Source organism: Schistocerca piceifrons, chromosome 6 (genome assembly GCF_021461385.2).
Source record: "Schistocerca piceifrons isolate TAMUIC-IGC-003096 chromosome 6, iqSchPice1.1, whole genome shotgun sequence".
Taxonomy (NCBI): domain Eukaryota; kingdom Metazoa; phylum Arthropoda; class Insecta; order Orthoptera; family Acrididae; genus Schistocerca; species Schistocerca piceifrons.
This window is the reverse complement of record NC_060143.1, coordinates 538,984,035-539,006,220: the sequence shown is the minus strand read 5'-3', so window position 1 is coordinate 539,006,220 and position 22,186 is coordinate 538,984,035. Positions and strand designations below refer to the sequence as shown.

General features: G+C 38.8%; 1 protein-coding gene across 1 annotated transcript in view; it reads left to right on the top strand.

Moving 5' to 3' along the window:
- Window positions 1–18,734, top strand: part of LOC124803011 (solute carrier family 22 member 1-like) — a 246,191-nt gene extending 227,457 nt beyond the window's left edge. Inside the window, exons 9-11 of the mRNA XM_047264117.1 lie at window positions 4,136–4,302; window positions 17,739–17,908; window positions 18,045–18,734. Of these exons, the coding sequence (XP_047120073.1) occupies window positions 4,136–4,302; window positions 17,739–17,908; window positions 18,045–18,129 (422 nt within the window). The 3' untranslated portion in view covers window positions 18,130–18,734. The remainder of the gene's footprint in view (window positions 1–4,135; window positions 4,303–17,738; window positions 17,909–18,044) is intronic.
- The last annotated feature ends 3,452 nt before the right edge of the window (window positions 18,735–22,186 follow it).

The window sequence follows — 22,186 nt, the reverse complement described above, 5'->3', positions numbered from 1 at the left end:
GGGGGTTAGAATACGCCCGAGGTATTCCTGCCTGTGATAAGAGGCGACTAAAAGCAGTCTCACACATTTCGGCCTTTATGGGATGGTCCCCTGTGGGGTTTGACCTCCATTTTTCAAAATTTTCCCAAAGAACGAGCCAACTGGGGAACAGCGCCTTACATGGTGTATCGTGTCCACCATGCGGTGAGATCTATCACATCCTTCATCGACATGGATCTGCACTTCTGGTCATTCTCCAACTGGTGGGTGAACTCACCCTCCTACGTGCATATTTTTCCATCAACTGTGCAGTATCATTTTCTATGCTGATGATGATAATGGACTTGTTTGCTTGGTTGCACCTGATATCCAACATGGTAGCCCGTCCATTGTGCTGGGACCACCATGTACCCTGTTGGTTGTAGCCCCATGACCACACAGGGAACGCTCTACTGATGCCTTCACCATTAATTCACCACCTATGCTGAGGAGCAGATGCCCATCACCCTGGGGCATGGAACTCCTGGCAACGGCCATCCCGCCAGGTGGCCTTTACTGCAGCTGGGTGTTGCCCATGGGGAAGGCCCCTGGTCAGAGTGGGTGGCATCAGGGCGGATGACACATGATGAAGCATAGTACATCATCTTTTGCTGGTGGTAAAATACCAGCAGTCTCTAAGCATTCAGGAGCTCAATTCAATGCACAGAAGTATAACCCAAAATCGTTCCCCTCCCTGGCCATACCATGGGAGGCACATCAGGCTAAGGATGGCAGCTGCTCTTGTATGTTCGAGAGCTGATGGGAAATCTTTCATGACAATGAAGCCTCAGTTTTATGTTGAGCATTTAGAGGACAAGATTGGGGAGGTGGAGGGCCTGTCCAAAATGATATCGGGGTCAGTCTTGATCAAAACAGCATCCCCTGCCCAGTCATGGGTGTTACTCAGTTGTGACAAGCTCAGGGATATTTCTGTAACCATCACGTCCCATAAGAGCCTAAATATGGCCCAGAGTATTGTATTGAACAGGGACCTTATTTTGCCATCTGACAATGAGATTTTTTGATTTACAAAAAGCACATTACACGACCTGGCCACATCATATCCTTGCCACACTATATGAGTGGGGTCTTTGATGCCCACTCCCGATTTTTATCCAAAAATGTCCTGTCGCTTCACACTTTCTGTGTCCAAGTTGGTGCCTCCCATCATTCCCCCCATATCCAGTAGAATGGGGTCCCACAGGGCTCTGTATTTTATATATCCCTATTTTTAGTGGCCATTAATGGCCTAGCAGCAGCTGTAGGGCCGTCCATCTCACCTTCTCTGTATGCAGACGACTTCTCCATTTCGTACTGCTCCACCAGTACTGGTGTTGCTGAGCGGCGCCTACAGGGAGCCATCCACAGGGCACAGTCATGGCCTCTAGCCCACGGTTTCCAGTTTCCAGCCTCAAAGTCGTGTGTTATACACTTCTGTCGGCGTCGTACCATTCACCAAGAACCAGAACTTTACCTTAATGATGATCCACTCACTGTAGTGGAGACATATCGATTTTTAGGGCTGGTTTTTGATTCCCCATTGATGCCCCACTGACTTGGCTACCTAACCTTTGTCAGCTTAAGGGGAAGTGCTGGCAGCACCTCAATGCCCTCTGCTGCCTGAGCAACACCAACGGGGGTGCAGATCACTCTACACTGCTGCAGCTGTACAGAGCCCTTGTTCAATCCCACCTTGACTATGGGAGTCTGGTTTATAGTTCAGCGGCGCCCTCAGTGTTGTGCCGACATGATGAGTAACATCATGTCGGCTTCGATATGTCCATGGAGGACATACTGAACAGCTTTCCTTGCCCAATGGCTGCAGTGTTTTCACTGCCGAGCTGGTGGCTAAATCTCGTGCTCTTGAGCACATCCGTTCATGCCTTTGGGAGTCATTTCTTCTATGTACTGATTCCTTGAGCAGCCTACAAGCTATTGACCAGTGCTACCCTGATCGTCCTTTGGTAACGACCATCCAGGAGTCCATCTATGCCCTGGAATGGACCAGTCGTTCAGTGGTGTTTGTCTTGACCCCACGTCATGTCAGAATCACAGGCAACAAACTGGCTGACAGGCTGGCCAAACGGGCTGTGCGGAAACCGCTTATGGAGATTGGCTTCTCCGCAACTGACCTTTGTTCAGTACTATGCTGCAAGGTTTTGCAGCTTTGGGAGATGGAATGGCATACCCTTAGTACACACAACAAACTGCATGCAATTAAGGAGACTATGAATGTGTGGAAGACCTTGACGCAAGCCTCTCACAGGGACTCTGTGGTTCTCCGATGGCTCCACATTGGCCACGCTTGGGACACACAGCTACCTCCTGTGCTGTGATGACCCACCCCAGTGTCAGTGCGGCACCCGGCTGACAGTTTCCTACATCTTGGTGAGCTGTCCTCCTTTGGCTGCCTTGTGACAGACTCTTCAGTTACCGGACTCCTTACTATTAATTTTAGCTGACAGTACCTTATCGGCTAATTTAGTTTTACATTTTATATGTGACGGTGGGTTTTACGATTCTATATGAGTTTTCATGCAAGTTCTGTGTCCCTTTGTGTTCTCCACTCTAATGCTTTTAGGGTGGATGTTTTAATGTGTCACAGAGTGGCTGGCTTCTCATTTTTATTCTCATGGTCAGTCAGCTACGGTCATCTGCTCTCTTGTTTCTATCCCTTCTATCTATTTCTTGCTTCTATCTGAGGCTTTCTTTTCCTGTTTTTTCCATAGTTCTGTTGGTTGTCCTTCTGTCGTTCTTCCTTTCTCCTGTTATAGTGCTGTATGTCTCCTTTCTTTTCTGCTTTTCCTTGTCTAATTATTTTACCGGGAACAAGGGATCGATGACCTTGCAGTTTGGTCTCCCCCCCCCCCCCCCTGCCTCCTTCAAACCAACCAACCAACCAACTGTAATAATCTCAATTGATTGTTGGACAATTAGCCTGCTCCAGTGATGACAGTGTGATAGTTGAACATACATACCAGCAAGTTGAGGCTTTTTTAAAAGTTTTTTTGTTATATCTACGCGTGAGCTGGTGGCTGAAAGAATTACACAGTTATAAATTGATGTCTTGCCTGATCCGTCTCCAATTTTTATCATGTTGCATGTGAGTTTGTCTAATGTAACAAAGAGATTTAAGACCTGAAGCTATATTGTCCAAGAATGTTGTTTGTTTTATAACAAGAGAAAAATCTGAGGTAAAATTTCCTGATTTCCATAATCAATTTGGATGTTTGGGCCTCGAACTTATATTTTGTGGATGTTACAGTTACTAACCGAGTTGCATAACAAACTTGTAAATAGCAGAATTTCATGACAAACATAGACAATGTACACAGCCATTGACAGGGTAACTGACTGGAGAAAAATATGACAATTATAATGTTCGAAAACACAGTGTTATGCCACAGCAGTTTCCCCTCATGTGTGTTATTTTTACTTCATGATCATAAACTATCAAACATCAAACTGGTCAACTGTGATGTTAGTGACTGGATTTTTTAAAGCTTGCATTAAAATGTTTTAGCACTCACAGTCATACAGCCCATGATCATCTGTAAATCAAATAGGATGGAACTCCGCACTGCTTATAGTTTCTTCATCACTGACAATAAACAAGTAAAGTAGTTGTAGATAGTCTTATTACAGTCAATCTCCTTTTATTTATTTATGTACAGTGCTAGAAAGGGACCAAACATTCTTGAAGACCAAGTGTCTACATACCTCTGAAATTGGCAACTATATTTAATGATGTATACTCTTCTTAAGTGCTGTGATTTCATTAGGGTAGGTAAAATTTCCTTGTATTTGACTGTGTTCTTGTAATGTTCTGGTTCCCTTTTTATAAAAGTACATATGGTATGACTTATAATATCAGTTACATAATATGTGTATGGGTGTAAAATTGTCATACTGTATCAGTAATAAAGCAGTGTAATGTTTTATAATATTTGTGACTCATAACAAATATTAGCAGTTCAATACAATATGTAGTTCTGTAACACTCACTGCAGAATCAGATACTAATCAATTTGGCAATAAAGTCTTGATCATGTAGAAGTATATCTTACTTTAAAAGAATTTTTGTTTGTAATGCTAAGGAAATTAAACATCTTTGCAGCTCTCATGATAGAAGTGTGTGTATCAGCTGTTGGCCATTTTGGAGCGATGAGTGCTCTCAGTATGGCTCGCCTTCTGGGTCTCTCAAGGGCACTCCATTCATCACAGTCGCTTATCATCTGGGAGCCACTTGGAGCATCCCTTGCAGCAGTGGTGGAATTAATTCCGGTAAGTGTCTGAAAGCTGCAAATAGACAACAAAACATAAAATTTACTGTTGTAGACATTAATCCTTTGATCAGACTGTTTCTTGTACTAAAGATCAACCACTGTCATGGTGTTACATACCACTGTAGTGCAGATTCCACAGGATTTGTTGTGCACTGCTATCTGTTGCCACCACTGTAATTTTTTTTTTTTTTTTTTTGCACCTTACAGTGCTTTCTTTCAGTATGGCATAATATGACACACTTCAGCATTTATTTCAGATCATGTGATTATTGTGACTGTAATTTGCCAAGAATTTTAACCTTTTGGCAGCAACAATGATATTATGAAAATAAGCAAACTTCTATTGATTTATTTTGATAGTCTCAGGAAGAATTTTACTGGAGCAGCTAATGCTTTTTCCTTGTTGTGTGTTGACATAATGTAATCATGATATTGCAAGAGGCCAAGTCTTTACTCATTGTCAAGTCTTCAATCACTCCCGTGTAATAACAGTTACCTTCTTTTCAGAATTTCTTGATCACCATCTTCTTTTCTCTTGATGTGGTCCTGCTATGCAGTGCCACGTATTTAACCACAGACTTCATTTCTGGTTGCAGTGGAGTGAAGGCTATATGAGAGTACCTGCATTTAAATTATTCAGTACAAAATCACAAAACACTGTTTCCATAATTCTTCTATACTCAAATAAAATATCAACTCACAACTCTTAATGAACAAAGCTTTTCAGACAACACATTCATACATGATGCTTCAATGCTTCACCAAAACCATACATTCATACTTAACCCCAGATAGCACAGCATTGTTTCTATATAACAAAATTCATTTTTCTTTAGAGCTTTATCTTTTTCATTAGGGCCCTTTCTTCTTTGGAGTCCACAGCACCCCCAAAGTATGACTGCAAAATGCAAGTGATCTTCACTGGCCAGTCCAAATTACACATCCATCACCGCTTTCTGTACTGTGCCCACATTTTTGTTTCTCATATTTGCACATAAACTCTAAAAACATGGGCACATTAGATGCTCTTTATGTTACTACTAATTCAAGTTATGTTTTTCACGAGCATGTCTTTCATCGGTCTAGTCAAAGGGAAGTAAGATGTGTTGCTACGGTTTATGGCAACATGTATCACTACAATACTTATTTAGAAATTATTTTTCATATGCTACATTTCAAAACAAGGCATTACACGTAGTCCAACACTTCACAATAGAGGCATATTTTTCTTCTTATTTTTTTCCACTGAAATCTTTATTGCTACACCATACTCCACATTGTCTCATCGGCACCTGTTTCTTCTCAGCACAAGGAATACGTTTAGGAAATTGTTATCCCACCAAATGTGTTGGTAGTAATATTTGGCAAGGGTTATCAGTTTTTCTTTGCTGAGAGGAAGAATATGCAAATGCACTGTATTTTTAAAGAAAAATTTCAGTAAACCGATTTTGGAAATCATCTCCCAAATTTTCCTCCCAGTTTTTGTACTAAAAGTATAAATTTAAAGCTGCAACATATATGAGATTGTGAAACTGCTTTATGCAATATTCTCAGAGTTGCTTCCTTGTTGCTGTATAATTTGGCTTGTACTGGTCAGCTAAGTCAGTGTCACCCATTCTGTCATTCTATTTAAGGTAACTTTTGGCTTCATTTTCCCTGTTACCTTACTCTCAATTTTTTGCAGTTCAGCACCGTGAATGCTACTAAGCACATACATGTCTTTCTTGTCTCGCCATTGCATCACCACCAATTTCCCTACCTGCAAAATGTCTTAACTTTACACTTCTCAAGTTTTTCCTCCTTCAGAGAAGCTAGTATTTCCTTCCTGTTACCCATAACTGTGTAAATACCATCAGAGTTTTTAGAGACAAGAAGATCAGAAAATAAAATAACTGGAGATTTGTATAAAATCTATTGGCAAAAACAGTATACACTTTGTCAAACTAGTCTTCAGCAAAAACAGAATGACCTCAAGACACAGGAGGATATTCACTGCATTGTCACTCAAATGCAGTGTCTTTTTCTGTGTATATAGTGATGTTATATAAATAGCCTCTATTTGCTTCACACAAACAGAATCATTTAATCGCAAAATGAGCATATGTCACTGATGTATACTGTTTTATAGGGAGCTGCCCCTATGACAGTAAATGGGACTTTTCAACAGACAATGCTCATCTGGACAAGTACTTAAATGTATGTAATTTATCAGTAATACAACAATCTTTCAAATAAAAACTGTTGTCATGAAAATAATAGAACTTCAACAGAAGACTACATCTACTTACTGACAAACTTTTCAGAAAATCGGTGTTTCATGAATCCCTTTTCTCGAGTAATACATTTCATAATCGGATTCTGAAATATGCCTTGTAAGAATAACTGTGAAAAAAGAGTACAATTCTCCTCCGTTTGTTGGTATCCATTTATGCACGTATGATCATTGTTTCAGTGTTAACTTACAAACTGTTCAGCATATTTGTTCATCTCATTGGTTATTGTTGACAATGTATCGTAAAAAAAGGTTAAAAAATCAAGTGGATTCAGACGATCTGCAAAATGAATTTTTATGCCTGGTGTCCTTGTATGTGCAAGTTTATTATTAATTGATCACTTCAACAGGAAGCACTTCTCTGACATTGACTTTACCACTTTACTTGTCTATATCACTATCATTAAAATCTTCAGCACTGCTTGGAATGCTATCACTAGACCATTTGCCACCACTTTAATTTAATAATACCTTCATCACATGAAGATGAGGACAGTGCAAGTTTATACATGTTAACTCCTGTTTGAAGACATGTCTACTGACTGACAAAAATTGTTTCACCTAACAGAAAAGCCCATAATTTCTGTTTGATGATACTTACACTAGGTAGTGCAACCCTTTCAGCTGATATACGACTCTAAATACATTTTGTAGAGCCTCCCAAATCTTGCCCACTACAGACAAGAGAGCATGCATGATGTGGCAATGGACCTGCCTGAGTCCAGTTTGTAGACCATGGTGGTAGTACTGGAATGGATCCTGAGCCCAACCTGTACAACGTGTTATAACAAAATACAATCAGTCCATATCACAGATGGTGTTTATTTTTATGGTATGGTAACCAGTTTCAGTTGTACATAGACCATCTTCAGACCAGTAACGTCTTCCACTGGTGATGCACAGAACTGATTAACAGAGCCATTGTAAGGGCAAGAGGCACCTTTCAACAACTCTAGTTGATGACAGGTGCCTCTTGCATTTACAACAACTCAGAGTGACTCCATCCATCCCCAATGGACACATTAATGGACTGAAGAAGGTCTGCTGTATGATTTAAAGTGATTAACATATCATGAAAATAAACACTGCTTGAGATCTAAACTGATTGTTTTTTGTTGCATTACAATAAAAAATCATTGATGTTCAAATTGTGAGTTCAAAAATTATTGTACAGGACAATTGAGGGGTTACTAAAGAAGTGTTCCTGTTATAAGGTATCATATATTTTGCCATAAACAGTGATGTAGTGGACAGTGCTTCTCAAGGCATTACCTGAGGCTTCTTGTGTTTCACAAAAGTAAAGCAATGTTGAATAGCATGAAAACAATATTAGAGTTTTATGTCCAGCTGATATCAAGATCATTCAACCCCAGAGCACGAGTTCAGAGGTGATAAGGATGGGAGACAAAATTATTTGTCACTTGAGGTAACAAGGATAGGAGACAAAATTATTTGTTGCCTTTTTTTAAAGAAACTGTCATGTTATTTGGTACAGGTGACTCCTGGGAACCACAGAAAACTGTAATCTCAACAGCTGCATAGAGATGTGAGCCCCACTCCACACAAATATGAGTCCAGTGTGTTCACCGCAGTATACCTCTCTTGAAGCTGATGGTGGGAAACCACCATTTGTTATCTGATTGCAGTTCCTCGTGCTGTGTCAGACAATCACTGTGCATCTTGTCGCAGTGGTGAAGGAACCTGGGACAATTAACAAGGAGCTGTGATAAGTAAAAGCAATTACCTGAACATGTTTGTAATGAAACAAATAGTGCTTTCAGCAGCACCTCCATGTTCCAGCCACTGACTGCTGCAGTTGACAGCCAGTGGCGGCACAGCACCGTCAGCAGCGAGGCACTTCCATGCTCTGACCTCCTTCCGCATGGCAATGACAGAAAACTTGGATGTTGACTACCCTCACTAGCCTCTGAAAAGTTTCTGTGCAGCAGAACAATGAGGCAGGGCTACTTCTTTTGTATAATTAGCCTTCTGACAGCAGTATTTATACCGCCCTGATCTGGCCAGTCATCTTCAGACATCTGGGCTAAGTTAATGCTCACCCTATGTTGGATGCCGCCATGAAGATGATGCACCTATGACATGGCTGTCAACTGTGTAACTGGGCTCTGAACCCCTGATTGTTGCCTGACCACCCAGGTTTTTGCACCAGTGGATCTACTAGCTGGGGTCCAGCCACTTCCCCCTGTTCTGGAGCTTGAATTGAGGTCCTCACAAATTCTGCCCCTGGGTTCTGATTCAGCCAGCCATAGCCATCCATTGTCCCATGCGGAATTCGGGGCAATGGGTCGCCTTCCCATCGCTTGACCACCTTCATTGAGACAACAGCAAATGTCACAGCTGCTATTATGGGCTTGATTACACAAGCTGTCCACATGACCTGACACAATATGAGTGGGTGCCTGAAATGTGCTCCCACTAACAAGGATGACACTTCAAGGGCAGTTGAGATGGGAGGTGCTGTAGCATCATATTTTCTGCCTTACAGAGGTCCCAGAGATCAAATCCCAACCCAGTGCTTCACATCAGGGGTCATAATTGCGACAAAAGTTCTGTTTTCTGATGCCCTGGCTGTGCCTACCCATAATACAAAATGATTGCAAACTCGTAATTAGTTGCTGCTGTCTACTACTGCAACAAGCTACTCAGCACTATACACAATTTTAATACATTGGTGCATTTTAGAAAAAGCTGAAGCACTTCCTTTTGCCAACATCATAAATTCTCAACTTTTCCCTAAAAAGGTAACATACAAGTCAGGTCTCTCTCAGTGAAACAGTAAAGCAAAAGCTATGTTCTTTCACTTTATCTCTTTTTTTTGTTTGTTTGTCAATATAGTCACTCCACTGCGCCCCCCCCCCCCTCAACCCACCCTCCCACTCATCTACGCTTTTTCCTATTCTACCATATTCCTCTTTCTATCGCTTTCCCATTGCAACTCTCAAGTCCATCCTTTCCAGTACCCTCAGATTAAAACTACTTACCTGTTATTTGTCTTTGTTTTTGTATTTTTTATGAATTAATATCAACTGTGATTTTTCTGCTATAGCTACTTCTGTTTTCCACCATTTATGTTAGAAATAATTATAAGTTTTTATGATACACCTAGTGAAGGTTTTTATAATATGTATGTCATAATGAACAGAATGTAAAATACGTAAAATGCCTTAGATGTAGGAGAGAGCCTCATGACATAATCTTGGCAGAATAAATAAATAAATGACATATTTCATCTATGAAATGAACTTGTCTACAAGGCTGCTTTGGAAATAAGGAAACTGAGAGATTTGGAGTAAGAATTGTTTGAATATGCTCTCTATTAATCACACGTATAAAGAAATTTATGACTAGAAAATGTTTTGAGTTCAATAAAAGACTGATAGATGGATATTTAGCAAACTCTCCAGAGCCATATTCCAAGGATGGAATCTACTTGCTGAGAAAGTACTGGGCAAAGTGTACTGACCTAAATGGTCAGTTTGTCACTGCCAGTCCAAGAACTTTTCAACTTGCCTTCGTAGGATGTTGTCAGGATATTAAAGGACTACATCATGTTGCAGCCAACTTTGTGTAAGCTATGGACATCTGCTGAGTAGTTGTGGATTGGTGTAGAATGCACCTCTTCCAGTTTGTTGCGTAATCCATGCTAATAGCAAATAAAAATGAGGTGCTGTATACCACTAGGGAACTGATACTTATTCCTCTGCTCATTAGTATATTATTGTGCCTGAATCTCTATCCTCTTAGTAAATTTAATGGTTTTACTCTCTCTCTCTCTCTCTCTCTCTCTCTCTCTCTCTCTCTCTCTCATGCTACAAAAATTCTCAGAACTAACATTCAGAAAATAAAATTAGGGAATAAAAATACATCATTTTCCTATTCACATACAGGGTGTTACAGAAATGTTAAAATTTGAAAGACTATAGAGGATGCAACTCTGTGTGTTTTAATATAAGAAACCTATAGCTGGAAATGTGCAGTGAAGTATCTGCAGCACTGTGCACTTACTATGAATTTGGTAGATTAAATGACACACTTTAACAGTGTAGTTTGGAAAACATTTATTGAGAGTGAGTACAATCAAGTACTGCAAACTGAATTTGTGTTTTCATTAGTAAATATTTAATGTGACAACTATCAACTTTGACCACATGTGAATCAATTACATTCATTCCATATGTGTGTGTGTTTTTTATCATGTGCATATTCTTTCTTCATGAGGTTGACGTTGTGTTCAGTTAATGGTTTAAGACTTTGTGTGCTTTGATGTGTTTTCATGAAGTGTTTGACTGCCTTGTATTTATATGTTATTATTTTATATGATGTTCAGTGATCCAGGTTCCTTTCAAAATTTCAGTACATATTAAGATATTTGTTCTCGGATATTTTCGTACAGTACATTCCTACTGTAGGACTCCTTAATAAATCCAACACGAAACAGTACTTCCAGACATTTAAAGAATCATATTCTGTTAATTTTCCATGCATATTAAAATAAAGAAAGGGAAAAAGATTTGCCTTTTGCACAGTGTGTGGATGTGATGTTAATAAGGCATGTGGTGGAAAAAATGACTTAATTAATCATGTGAAGTGTGATACACACATAAGTTACATTAAATCAAAGGAAGATCAAAAGAAAATCAACACTTTTTATGCCAAGTCTGGGAACATTGACAGTGACGTAATTAGGGCTGAGTGTCTGTTTACTTCCTTTTTGGTTGAACATACTGTGCCCTTAAGTACAGCTGATCATGCTGGTGCTTTATTTAAAAAGATATTCCCCACATCAAAAGCTGCAAAGAAATATAGCTGTGGTCACATGAAAATGGCATGCATTGTAAATAAAATGGCAGAAAATACATCATCTGAAATTCTTAAGTGCCTTCAGAATGGACCATTTTCTTTGACAACAGAAGGAAGCAATTATATGAATACCAAATTGTATCCTGTTGTTGTGATATTCTATGGGAAAAAGTAGTGAGCACTATGCTATCCATACCAGCATTAGAGGGGGGCTCAACAGGGTGTTACATAGGTAACCTTATGTTTCCACAGCTGAATTATCATAACATGTCAATGAAAAAACACAAAAATGGGGTTTCAGCAACTGAAGGAAGTTCAACCAGGTGTTGCCATGATAGGTTGCATTTGCCACCTAATTAAACTAGCAGCTGAAAAAGGTGATGGTAGATTATCACTTAGAGTGGATGAGACCCTTGTTGATATATTTTATTTCTGAGAGAAGAGTGTCAAAAAAGGGGGGGAGGGGGGAAGGACACCTTCAGAAATTTCAGAAGTTGCACAATAAAAAGGCAAAGAAAATTCTGAAGTGGGGTTATCTTTAGGTAGATGTTTGGATAGACTGCTTGACCAGTGGGATCTGCTGCTTTCTTTCTTCAGGGAGGAAGTAATATTATGTACAACATTTCCACATCTTTCAAAATACCTAGAGTTGAACAAAGTGGATCCAAAAAGTATCAGAATAAGAGAATTCTTGATTATGTACTATACATGCTGCTAAAAGAATAGTGTATCCTTCCAAATGTGACAAACCCATCCTAAAAAGTAAGACTTCTGCTGCAACAAGTGAAGAAAAATTGTTAATTTTCCTGTCTTCAAACTAGAACAAGGCCTTTTGCACTTCCCTTCAAGTGACTATTGCTGTATTTGACAAATTGAATGTTGCTGTTCAGACCTATTCCCCACAAGTTCATTTTTTATTACAACTTCTAATGGATTTGCTAAAGCAGTTGTTCACCAAGTTTGTTAACCCCCAAATTGTCAAAATCTCCTCATTACTTGAAGTTGAGTACAACTTGATTCAAAATCAAAGAAGTGATGATGAGTTAGTTATTAACAGTCAGACTTCAAATATAGTGAATGATCTCCAGGATACAGATAAATCCTTATTCTTTTTGTCAGTGCCTGTGACAACATCTTCAACAAGTTTCCACTCAAGGATGATGTGTTAAAGCATGCTCAAGTTGAAGATGCACAGTTTTCTTCCATTCACGTCTACATCTATATCATACTTGGCAAGCCACCAAATGGTGTATGGCGGAGAGTACTTTTGTACCACTAACTGAGCCCTCCAACCCTGTTCCTCTCATGAATAGTGCATGGAAAGAATGATTGTCGGTAAGTCTCTGTATTACTCTCTCGAAATTTCAATAGTAAATCTCTCCATGTTGCACTTGTAACATCTGCCAATGGAGTTTGTTGAGCATCTCCATAACACTCTCGTGCTGTATAAACGATCCCGTGACAAAGTGTGCCAGTGTTGGATCTTCTCTCTCTCTCTCTCTCTCTCTCTCTCTCTCTCTCTCTCTCTCTCTTCTATCAGTCCTATCTGGTAGAGATCCCAGATAGATGAACAAAACTTATTGTTTTATATGGTCATTCCACTTAAGGTCACTCTGGGTAGTTACTCCTAGATATTTTATGGCAGACATTGTTTCCAGCAATTGGTCATCAGTAGTGTAGCTATACAGTAGTGGACTTCTTTTCCTATGTATGCGCAATAGATTAGATTTATTTACATTCAGGATCAACTGCCAGAGCCTGCAACATTCTCAGTTCTCTGGAGGTCATTCTGTAAATTATTACTATCTTCTGGCATTGCAATTTTGTTATAGACAACTATATCATCTGTGAACAGCCTTAGAGAGCATTCAGTTCTTTCTACTGGATCATTTGTATATACTGTAACCAATGACGGTCCTATCACACTTCCTTGGGGAACTCAGGAAATTACCTTCACATCTGTCGATTTTCTTCTGTTAAGAGCTACATTTTGAGTCCTGTATGCAAGGAAGGCTTGAATCCAGTCTCAAATCTGCTCTGACACTCGATACGCTCTACTTTTTTCACTAAACGGCAGTGCGGCATGGTGTCAAATGCCTTTCTGAAGTCGAGGAACATGGTATCAACCTGAGCGCCATTGTCTATAGCACTGTGGGTCTCACAGAGGAGCAGAGCGAGCTGAGTTTCACAGGATCTGTGTTAGCAGAATTCATGTTTATAGAGGAGATTTCTCTTCTCCAAGAAAGCCATAATTCTTGAGCATAAAACATGTTCCACAATTCTACAATAGATTGACATCAATAATATAGGTCTATAATTGTGTGCCTCTATCCTACTGCCCTTCTTAAAAATGGGAATGACCTGTGCTTTCTTCCAGTCACTAGGTAACCTTCATTGCTCAAGCAATCTATGAGAAATTACTGCTATAAGGGAGCAAGTTCTTTCGTATAATCTTTGTAGAATCTTATAGGCATCTCATCTGGTCCTGACGCCTTTCCACTACTAAGTAATTGTAGTTGTTTTTCTATTCCGTGATTGACTATCTCAATATCTTCCATTTTGACATTCATATGACAACTGAAAGAAGGGACCATGTGGTGATACAATTTTGGAAGACCGAATTCAATATTGCAGCCTTCTTTCTGTCACCTTCTGTTTCAGTGCCTGTGTGGTCACTGAGTGAATGAATAGATGATTTTGACCACTTACTGATTTTACAAATGATCAAAACCTCTTAAGGGTTTTACTCATATCAGTTGACAAAGTTTTACTTTCAAAGTCATTGAACGCTTCTCTCTTTGCTCTCCTTAAGGTCATTTTGACTTAATTCAGCTTTTGTTTGTCAGCTAGGTTTTTACTTCTCTTGAATGTGAGGTGATGTTCTCTTTGTTTATGTAGCAGCTATCTAACACAGCTATTATACGATGGTGGGTTTTTCCCATCCCTTCAGACCTTACTTGAAACATATGTGTCTAGGGCATTTTGCACGATTCCTTTTAATTTTTTCCATTTGTTTTCCACATCTTCGTTCTCATCACTGAATATTTGATGCTGACTACTCAGATACTCTGAAATTTGTATCCTGCCACTCCTGCTAAACAAAAATATCTTCTTACCTTTCATAATATTCTTTATGAATCACATAGTCATAGATGCTATCACAGCCTTATGATCATTGATATCTTCCTCTGCGTTAACCGATTCATTATGTTCACGTCTGTTTGTTGCCAGACAGTCTAAGGCTTGTGGCTTGGTTCTTTAACTATCTGCTCAAAGTAATTTTCGCACAAGACGTCCAGAAAAATGTCACATGAATCCTTGTCTCTGGCACCAGTTTTGAAAGCATGACACTCCGAATCTATACCTGGGGAGTTGAAGTCACCCCCTATTTCAACGGCATGATCAGGAAAATTACTAATGGTATTCCGCAAGTTCTGTCTGCAGTACTCTACCAGTAGAGCTCCTGACCCAGGTGGCCTGTAAAAGCATCTGATTACCATTTTTGACTGGTTTTTGATACTTAACCTCACACAGATTAATTCACAATTGAAATCCATGATAACCACACTAAATTTTATTGAATTCTTTACTCCAATAAACACATCACCACCATTGGCGGCTAACATATCGTTACAATAAATATTCCAATATGATTTTAGGATTTTGTTGCCATTAATGTCCAGTTTCAACTACCTTTCTGTTCCTAATACTATCTGTGCTTTATAACCTTCAGTAAGTGATACTAATTCATTCTTTCTTGGAAAAGTTTCCTGTCATATTATGCAAGGAAGAGCAGGAAACTGCAGATGAGATGGTGAATGAGCTTCAGAGGCTATTCACAGCTTTTCAGATAGATGACACTTTGGCTGCAAATCAAGATGCTTCTCAGACCATCCATGACCAATGAATCTTTGGAGTCTATTTCTATTTTGAACACCAGGAGCTCTGATCCCTGTTATGACAAAACATTTTCTGAAGACTTTTTGCACGAAGCTAAAAAGGCCACAACTATGACATTAAAGTCGATCTAGCATGTGATTTGCAGTGTGTATTATATTATTTCTTGTCTGTTTTACATTAAACAAGTTTTGTTGTGTAAAGCCCTTTTCAGTTATCATATATCTACTTAATTTATTAAGGAAGTCCTGTTGTGTATGCTCCAAACCAATATTCACCAGATGTCATAAACGTGGTGGAAATGATTTCCTGTGGTGAAGTTTGGGATGTGTATCATTGCTTAACACAAGAAAATCATAATACCATGTCATCGGATGTCCTCCACCAAGTGAATAATATGTCTCTTGTGTAATCCAGGGTACTGCTTCTTAATGCTGCTGTAGGTTCATCTTGATGTTACTGCATCGCCACTCAGGAATCATGCAATGGTAGAAATGAGCTCCAGGAATTCATGTCCACGCTAGATATTCACTGGCGAATTACATGTGTAAAATTGAATTAACACTGTCTCATGACTGATGTAAGATTGACTTCGGACTGACCTTAACCATGGCAGCATACAAACTGCCTCTATTTATATGATTTTAAACAGTTACTGACACTGTTACATATTAAATTTGCATATTTAACAATTAAAACTTTTACATACATCTTCCCATATTACATAGAAATTTACATAAGATAAAAGTGAATAATTTCATACAAAGACTGGAAAGAATCTGTTTCTATTAAGACCATAAATTACATGTTTTATCATTGCAACAATATATTTCATTGATTTGCATATATTATTTTACTTACTTACAGGATAATCACCATATCATTTTCAGGTGAACAGAGGGATTAGTTTTATTGAATGAAAGGCCTAGATTCAATTAATTAAATTTTTTACAAGTACAATTTTACATTTCTACATTGTCATAATTACAATTCCAGTAATTAACACCAGTTAAAACAAGATATGCTTAGTTCTAACTGAAAAATTATCATGCCATATTTCTATTAGGAACACGATTTGTTTTTAGCTTGAATACATAAAAATAGCTGTCTCTTGATGACTGGAAATATTGGAACTTTAATTGTTAATTATTTCATAATCACAATATAAAAATTATTTCTACCATGTGCCTGAGGTTTCTATAATGTACAAAGTGTGATGGTACATCAGCATTTAATCCAACATGTTTCCTTCATTCTGCATATTGGTGAGGCCCAACATAACCAATGTCAAAGCAATAGCATAAATTAGTGCAAATTACTGATTTGCTGCAAAAGAAAATCTTCAGTGTATTCGAATCCAGATAACCAGAAAAGACAAAATCAAAGCAGCAGTTTAAATTGTTGTAAATCACTTATATTACACATATGCCCTCTTTGGGAGAGTTGAGATTAGACTGGGAAAGGATACCAGGTCCCAAAACGTGTTGTGGTATTACACACACCTTTTTATGTTTAATGTGGATTTCTTCTTGATTGTTATGTTCATCAAATCGTTGGCCTATAATACAATCAGATGTGATTTCATTGAAGTATCCTGTTTAAAGGATTAATTATTGTATTTTGTAGCCCATAAGTATTATTATTTTTGTCAAGCTAGGCTGTGTCAAAAATCATTACATTTTTCTAGTCGTGCTTGAGTTTTAGTGATAGTCTTTTCCAAAAGTTGCAGGTACGTAAGTGCAACAACAAACCATGTGTTGTCTGATTACCTGTAAGATTCCACACTCCCCTCCAGTGGTATCAAATGCTGTAAAGATGCACTCAGAATAATCAGGTACTGTTCCTACTGGCGTTGAACATACAAGGGACTTTACATAACCCCAGAGAAGAAAGTCAAAAGGGGTGAGATCAGGAGAGGGCACAGGCGAAGGGGGTGGGCATCCCCTTCCAACTATTTTCTGCCAGAAGTTGTCTGTAAGATATACTCTCACCTGATGGTCACAGTGCACCAGAGAAAATCGTCCTGAAACCACAAACTAGTGCTGAGTTGCAAGGGACCATACTCCAGAAGTTAAGACAAAGCATTATCCAGGAAGTTCAAATACCATGCATCATTCAAATGATCTGGTTAGATGTGTGGTTTAATAAGGTGTTTTTCAAGAAATTCAGCCCAAGTGTTCACTGCAAGTCTCACCTGGGGGTTGCTCATATAGGTGGTGCATGGATTTTTGACAGCCCAGTGGTGGCTGTGGAAACTTTATTTTACATTCCTGCATATAGGTTCCTTATATCGAAACATTAAAAATTTCATTCTCTATAATCTCGCAAATTCTTAAGATGTTATTCTGTAACATCCTGTATGTTTTGTTTTCATACAGAATTTTTATTGTTCATGATTAAGTGAAAAGTAATGTACTGTTTTCAAGGCTTCATTTCTGTTTCAGGAACAAAGAGATACTAAAATGCTATTCCTCTTAGTAGGGATAATTGCAACAGTAGCAACACTTTGTGCTCCATCACTGTCTGAATATATATGTTGTCCGATAGATGTGAAGCAGAACATATTTCCTCCCTTGTGGAGGAAGTGCAGATCTTCTATAATAGACTCACCCCTGTGAGTATTCTTGAGAAATTTTGAGCACCTATTGCTAAATATAATTTCTTAGATACCAATATCTTCAGTATTTCATTGTTACTAAATTGTATTCTCTGCTAAACTAACAATCTATTTTTGCATTGCTGTCTTACAGGAGCCAACTATTCCTGGTAGAGAAAACAGAAAGTCACACCAAATATGACTCCTCCCTGTCATACACTCCACTTCAGCCAGGATAATGAGTGCTTTTGCAGAAAAGGATTCCATGTTGTATGATATGGGTTAGCCAACCACAGTATTCACAAAGATGAAACTATTTCATGTAACATGATTGTGTGATGCATACAGTCCTACATTTTTTTAATAACTAGCAATAAAGTGGAAGCAGATATTTTCTCTACTGTGTAGTTTACTATGTAACTATAAGTGTCATTGTTATAGAGGAAATGGAAGTTTGAAATTATCACAGCTGTTAAATATAACATGCTATGTGGTAGCTACAAATAATTACAAACAGTACTTGTTATTAAATTTTAATGTTTGTACTGAAGAGAAACTACTCACCTAACAATAATATTTTTGTACAAATACCTTGTAGATGCATCATGGATGCCATACACAAAAATGTAGGAACAAATGTCACCATGCTCAAAATCATCTCAATAACCAAAGATTATCTGATTAAAAAAGCATATTGTATGTATTAATTATTTAACAAAATTTAATGGATTACAGGAGCAGTCTGTGCCGAAGAATTTTCTCAAGAGAATTTAATAAGTACCTAATGTGTATATTATGTAAATATAATGCATTAATATTGTATCACAGAATTGATGTCAGGACCTCAAACATGAATAAATGATATTTCTTTTACAATAGGAAATTGTAGATTTTTATAACACCAAATACCTCGGCATCATTTTATGGTACTAAATTATGGATTAAAAGATCTTCCTGTGAATTATTGTGTACAAACCCAAAATCCTGTCATTTATAAGTACTTATATAGTACTGGGGGAAATCACACTTGTGTCATAGTTGTCACATGCATGCACAGGAATGTTTCTACCAGTGGCTAGTGTAATTGCTGAAGCACTCTTGTGGAAGTATTTGTGGTGATTACTGTGTCAAAGTCCAAATACAGGCATAACTATAGGCAATGCTAGTGCATGTGGAGTAAAAAGAAAGGCACATTCAAAAAACAGTTGCATGTCAAAATCCCTCATGGCACAGTATACAGCAGGTTCTGAGCTATATAGTAGAAGACAGTGATAACAGCCTTACTACGCAATACCTGAAGCAAACAGGCACAGCAAGAATTGGATGCCAAGTACCCACACTTGATTTTAGACCTGCTTATGTATATATGCCTGATGATGGGTGGAACCAATGGATCATGCAGTACTATGGGCATGGCTCAGGGACATGTAGGAATCTGTTTTGGCCTTTTCGCTGTATTTACCTGGAGCAAATGCCAACATTAGCTTTAACTGTGGCTGGCATCTTCTGTTTCTGCAATGTGTGCTTGATTGTACTTGGGGAACAAGGAGTTAACACGTATCCCAGCAGCCAGAATCTGCATTAACATCAGAGCTTCTCCAGCCCCCCCCCCCCCCCTTTTCTTTCATTCCCATTCTTTGTATCTTATAGAAAAGACCACTCAAAAATTCACATTTTATTCCAGTTTTCTCTGATTTAAGGCAAATTTTGCTGGGAAATTATTGTCAGATTCTTTGTAAGTTAAATTTTGACAGTTGGTTAGCTTACCCAAGACAATGCATCACAATCAAGAAATCTTTTTATGATCGTTCATTTGTCAAAAATTAAGTCAGATACAAACTACTTTAATGAAGGACCTCCCTGAGTAGTGGGAAAATGCAGTGGCTCATATGAATAATTTATGCAGTTAGTTGCCCATGGTTAAAAGTAATATTAATGGCAACCACCCATAATTGCTCAGCCAGGTGAGACAGATACCACCACAGGTCAATACAGCAGAGAGTACAGAGATGATACAGGAAGTTTAGCTCATAAGAGTTATAATCACTCAGCTTGTAATATGGAGGCAGTACCCTCTCTGTCATCAATACTTTTGGAGGAAATCTTGGTGCAGTGTAGGCATCTTCAGGTCTTATTTTTAGACCTGCTTATGTATATGTGCCTGATGATAAAAGACTTTAAAAGTGTCTTTCTTAAAACTTGGACAGAGAAATACAAGACTCAGTTTTCTACTGCCTGCATGCAAGCAGTCGCACCATTTTGGGTGGCAGAAACCACTGAGCACTACAAAAAATATGAGAAATTCAAAAGAGGTTTCCTGGTGAAATTTTGGTCGGATTATGTTCAGGAATGTCTTTATAAAGAGGATTTTAATTCTGAACAATATAACAGCAAGCACAGCAGCTTGGGGAAATACTTTGAATGTGACCTGAATAAAGACACTAAGGGATTAAGGACATCAGCTATCTACATCTACATCTACGTCCATACTCCGCAAACCACCTGACGGTGTGTGGCGGAGGGTACCTTGAGAACCTCTATCGGTTCTCCCTTCTATTCCAGTCTCGTATTGTTCGTGGAAAGAAGAGTTGTCAGTATGCCTCTGTGTGGGCTCTAATCTCTCTGATTTTATCCTCATGGTCTCTTAACGAGATATACGTAGAAGGGAGCAATATACTGCTTGACTCCTCGGTGAAGATGTGTTCTCGAAACTTCAACAAAAGCCCATACCGAGCTACTGAATGTCTCTCCTGCAGAGTCTTCCACTGGAGTTTATCCATCATCTCTGTAATGCTTTCGCGATTACTAAATGATCCTGTAACGAACCGCGCTGCTCTCCGTTGGATTTTCTCTATCTCTTCTATCAACCCTATCTGGTACAGATCCCACACTGCTGAGCAGTATTGAAGCAGTGGGCGAACAAGCGTACTGTAACCTACTTCCTTTGTTTTTGGATTGCATTTCCTTAGGATTCTTCCAATGAATCTCAGTCTGGCATCTGCTTTACTGACAATCAACTTTATATGATCATTCCATTTTAAATCACTCCTAATGCGTACTCCCAGATAATTTATGGAATTAACTGCTTCCAGTTGCTGACCTGCTATATTGTAGCTAAATGATAAGGGATCTTTCTTTCTGTGTATTCGCAGCTCATTACACTTGTCTTCATTGAGATTCAATTGCCATTCCCTGCACCACGTGTCAATTCGCTGCAGATCCTCCTGCATTTCAGTACAATTTTCCATTGTTACAACCTCTCAATATACCACAGCATCATCCGCAAAAAGCATCGGTGAACTTCCGATGTCATCCACAAGGTCATTTATGTATATTGTGAATAGCAACGGTCCTACGACACTCCCCTGCGGCACACCTGAAATCACTCTTACTTCGGATGACTTCTCTCCATTGAGAATGACATGCTGCGTTCTGTTATCTAGGAACTCTTCAATCCAACCACACAATTGGTCTGATAGTCCATATGCTCTTACTTTGTTCATTAAACGACTGTGGGGAACTGTATTGAACGTCTTGCGGAAGTCAAGAAACACGGCATCTACCTGGGAACCCGTGTCTATGGCCCTCTGAGTCTCGTGGACGAAGAGTATGAGATGGGTTTCACATGATTGTCTTTTTCGAAACCCATGCTGATTCCTGCGTAGTAGATTTCTAGTCTCCAGAAAAGTCATTATACTCGAACATAATACATGTTTCAAAATTCTACAACTGATAGATGTTAGAGATATAAGTCTATAGTTCTGCACATCTGTTCGACGTCCCTTCTTGAAAACGGGGATGACCTGTGCCCTTTTCCAATCCTTTGGAATATTACGCTCTTCTAGAGACCTACGGTACACTGCTGCAAGAAGGGGGGCAAGTTCCTTCGCGTACTCTGTGTAAAATCAAACTGGTATCCCATCAGGTCCAGCGGCCTTTCCTCTTTTGAGCGATTTTAATTGTTTCTCTATCCCTCTGTCGTTTATTTCAATATCTACCATTCTGTCATCTGTGCGACAATCTAGAGAAGGAACTACAGTGCAGTCTTCCTCTGTGAAACAGCTTTGGAAAAAGGCATTTAGTATTTTGGCCTTTAGTCTGTATCCTCTGTTTCAGTACCATTTTGGTCACAGAGTGACTGGACATTTTGTTTTAATCAACCTACCGCTTTGACATAAGACCAAAATTTCTTAGGATTTTCTGCCAAGTCAGTACATAGAACTTTACTTTCGAATTTATTGAACACCTCTCGCATTGCCCTCCTCACACTACATTTTACTTCGCGTAGTTTTTGTT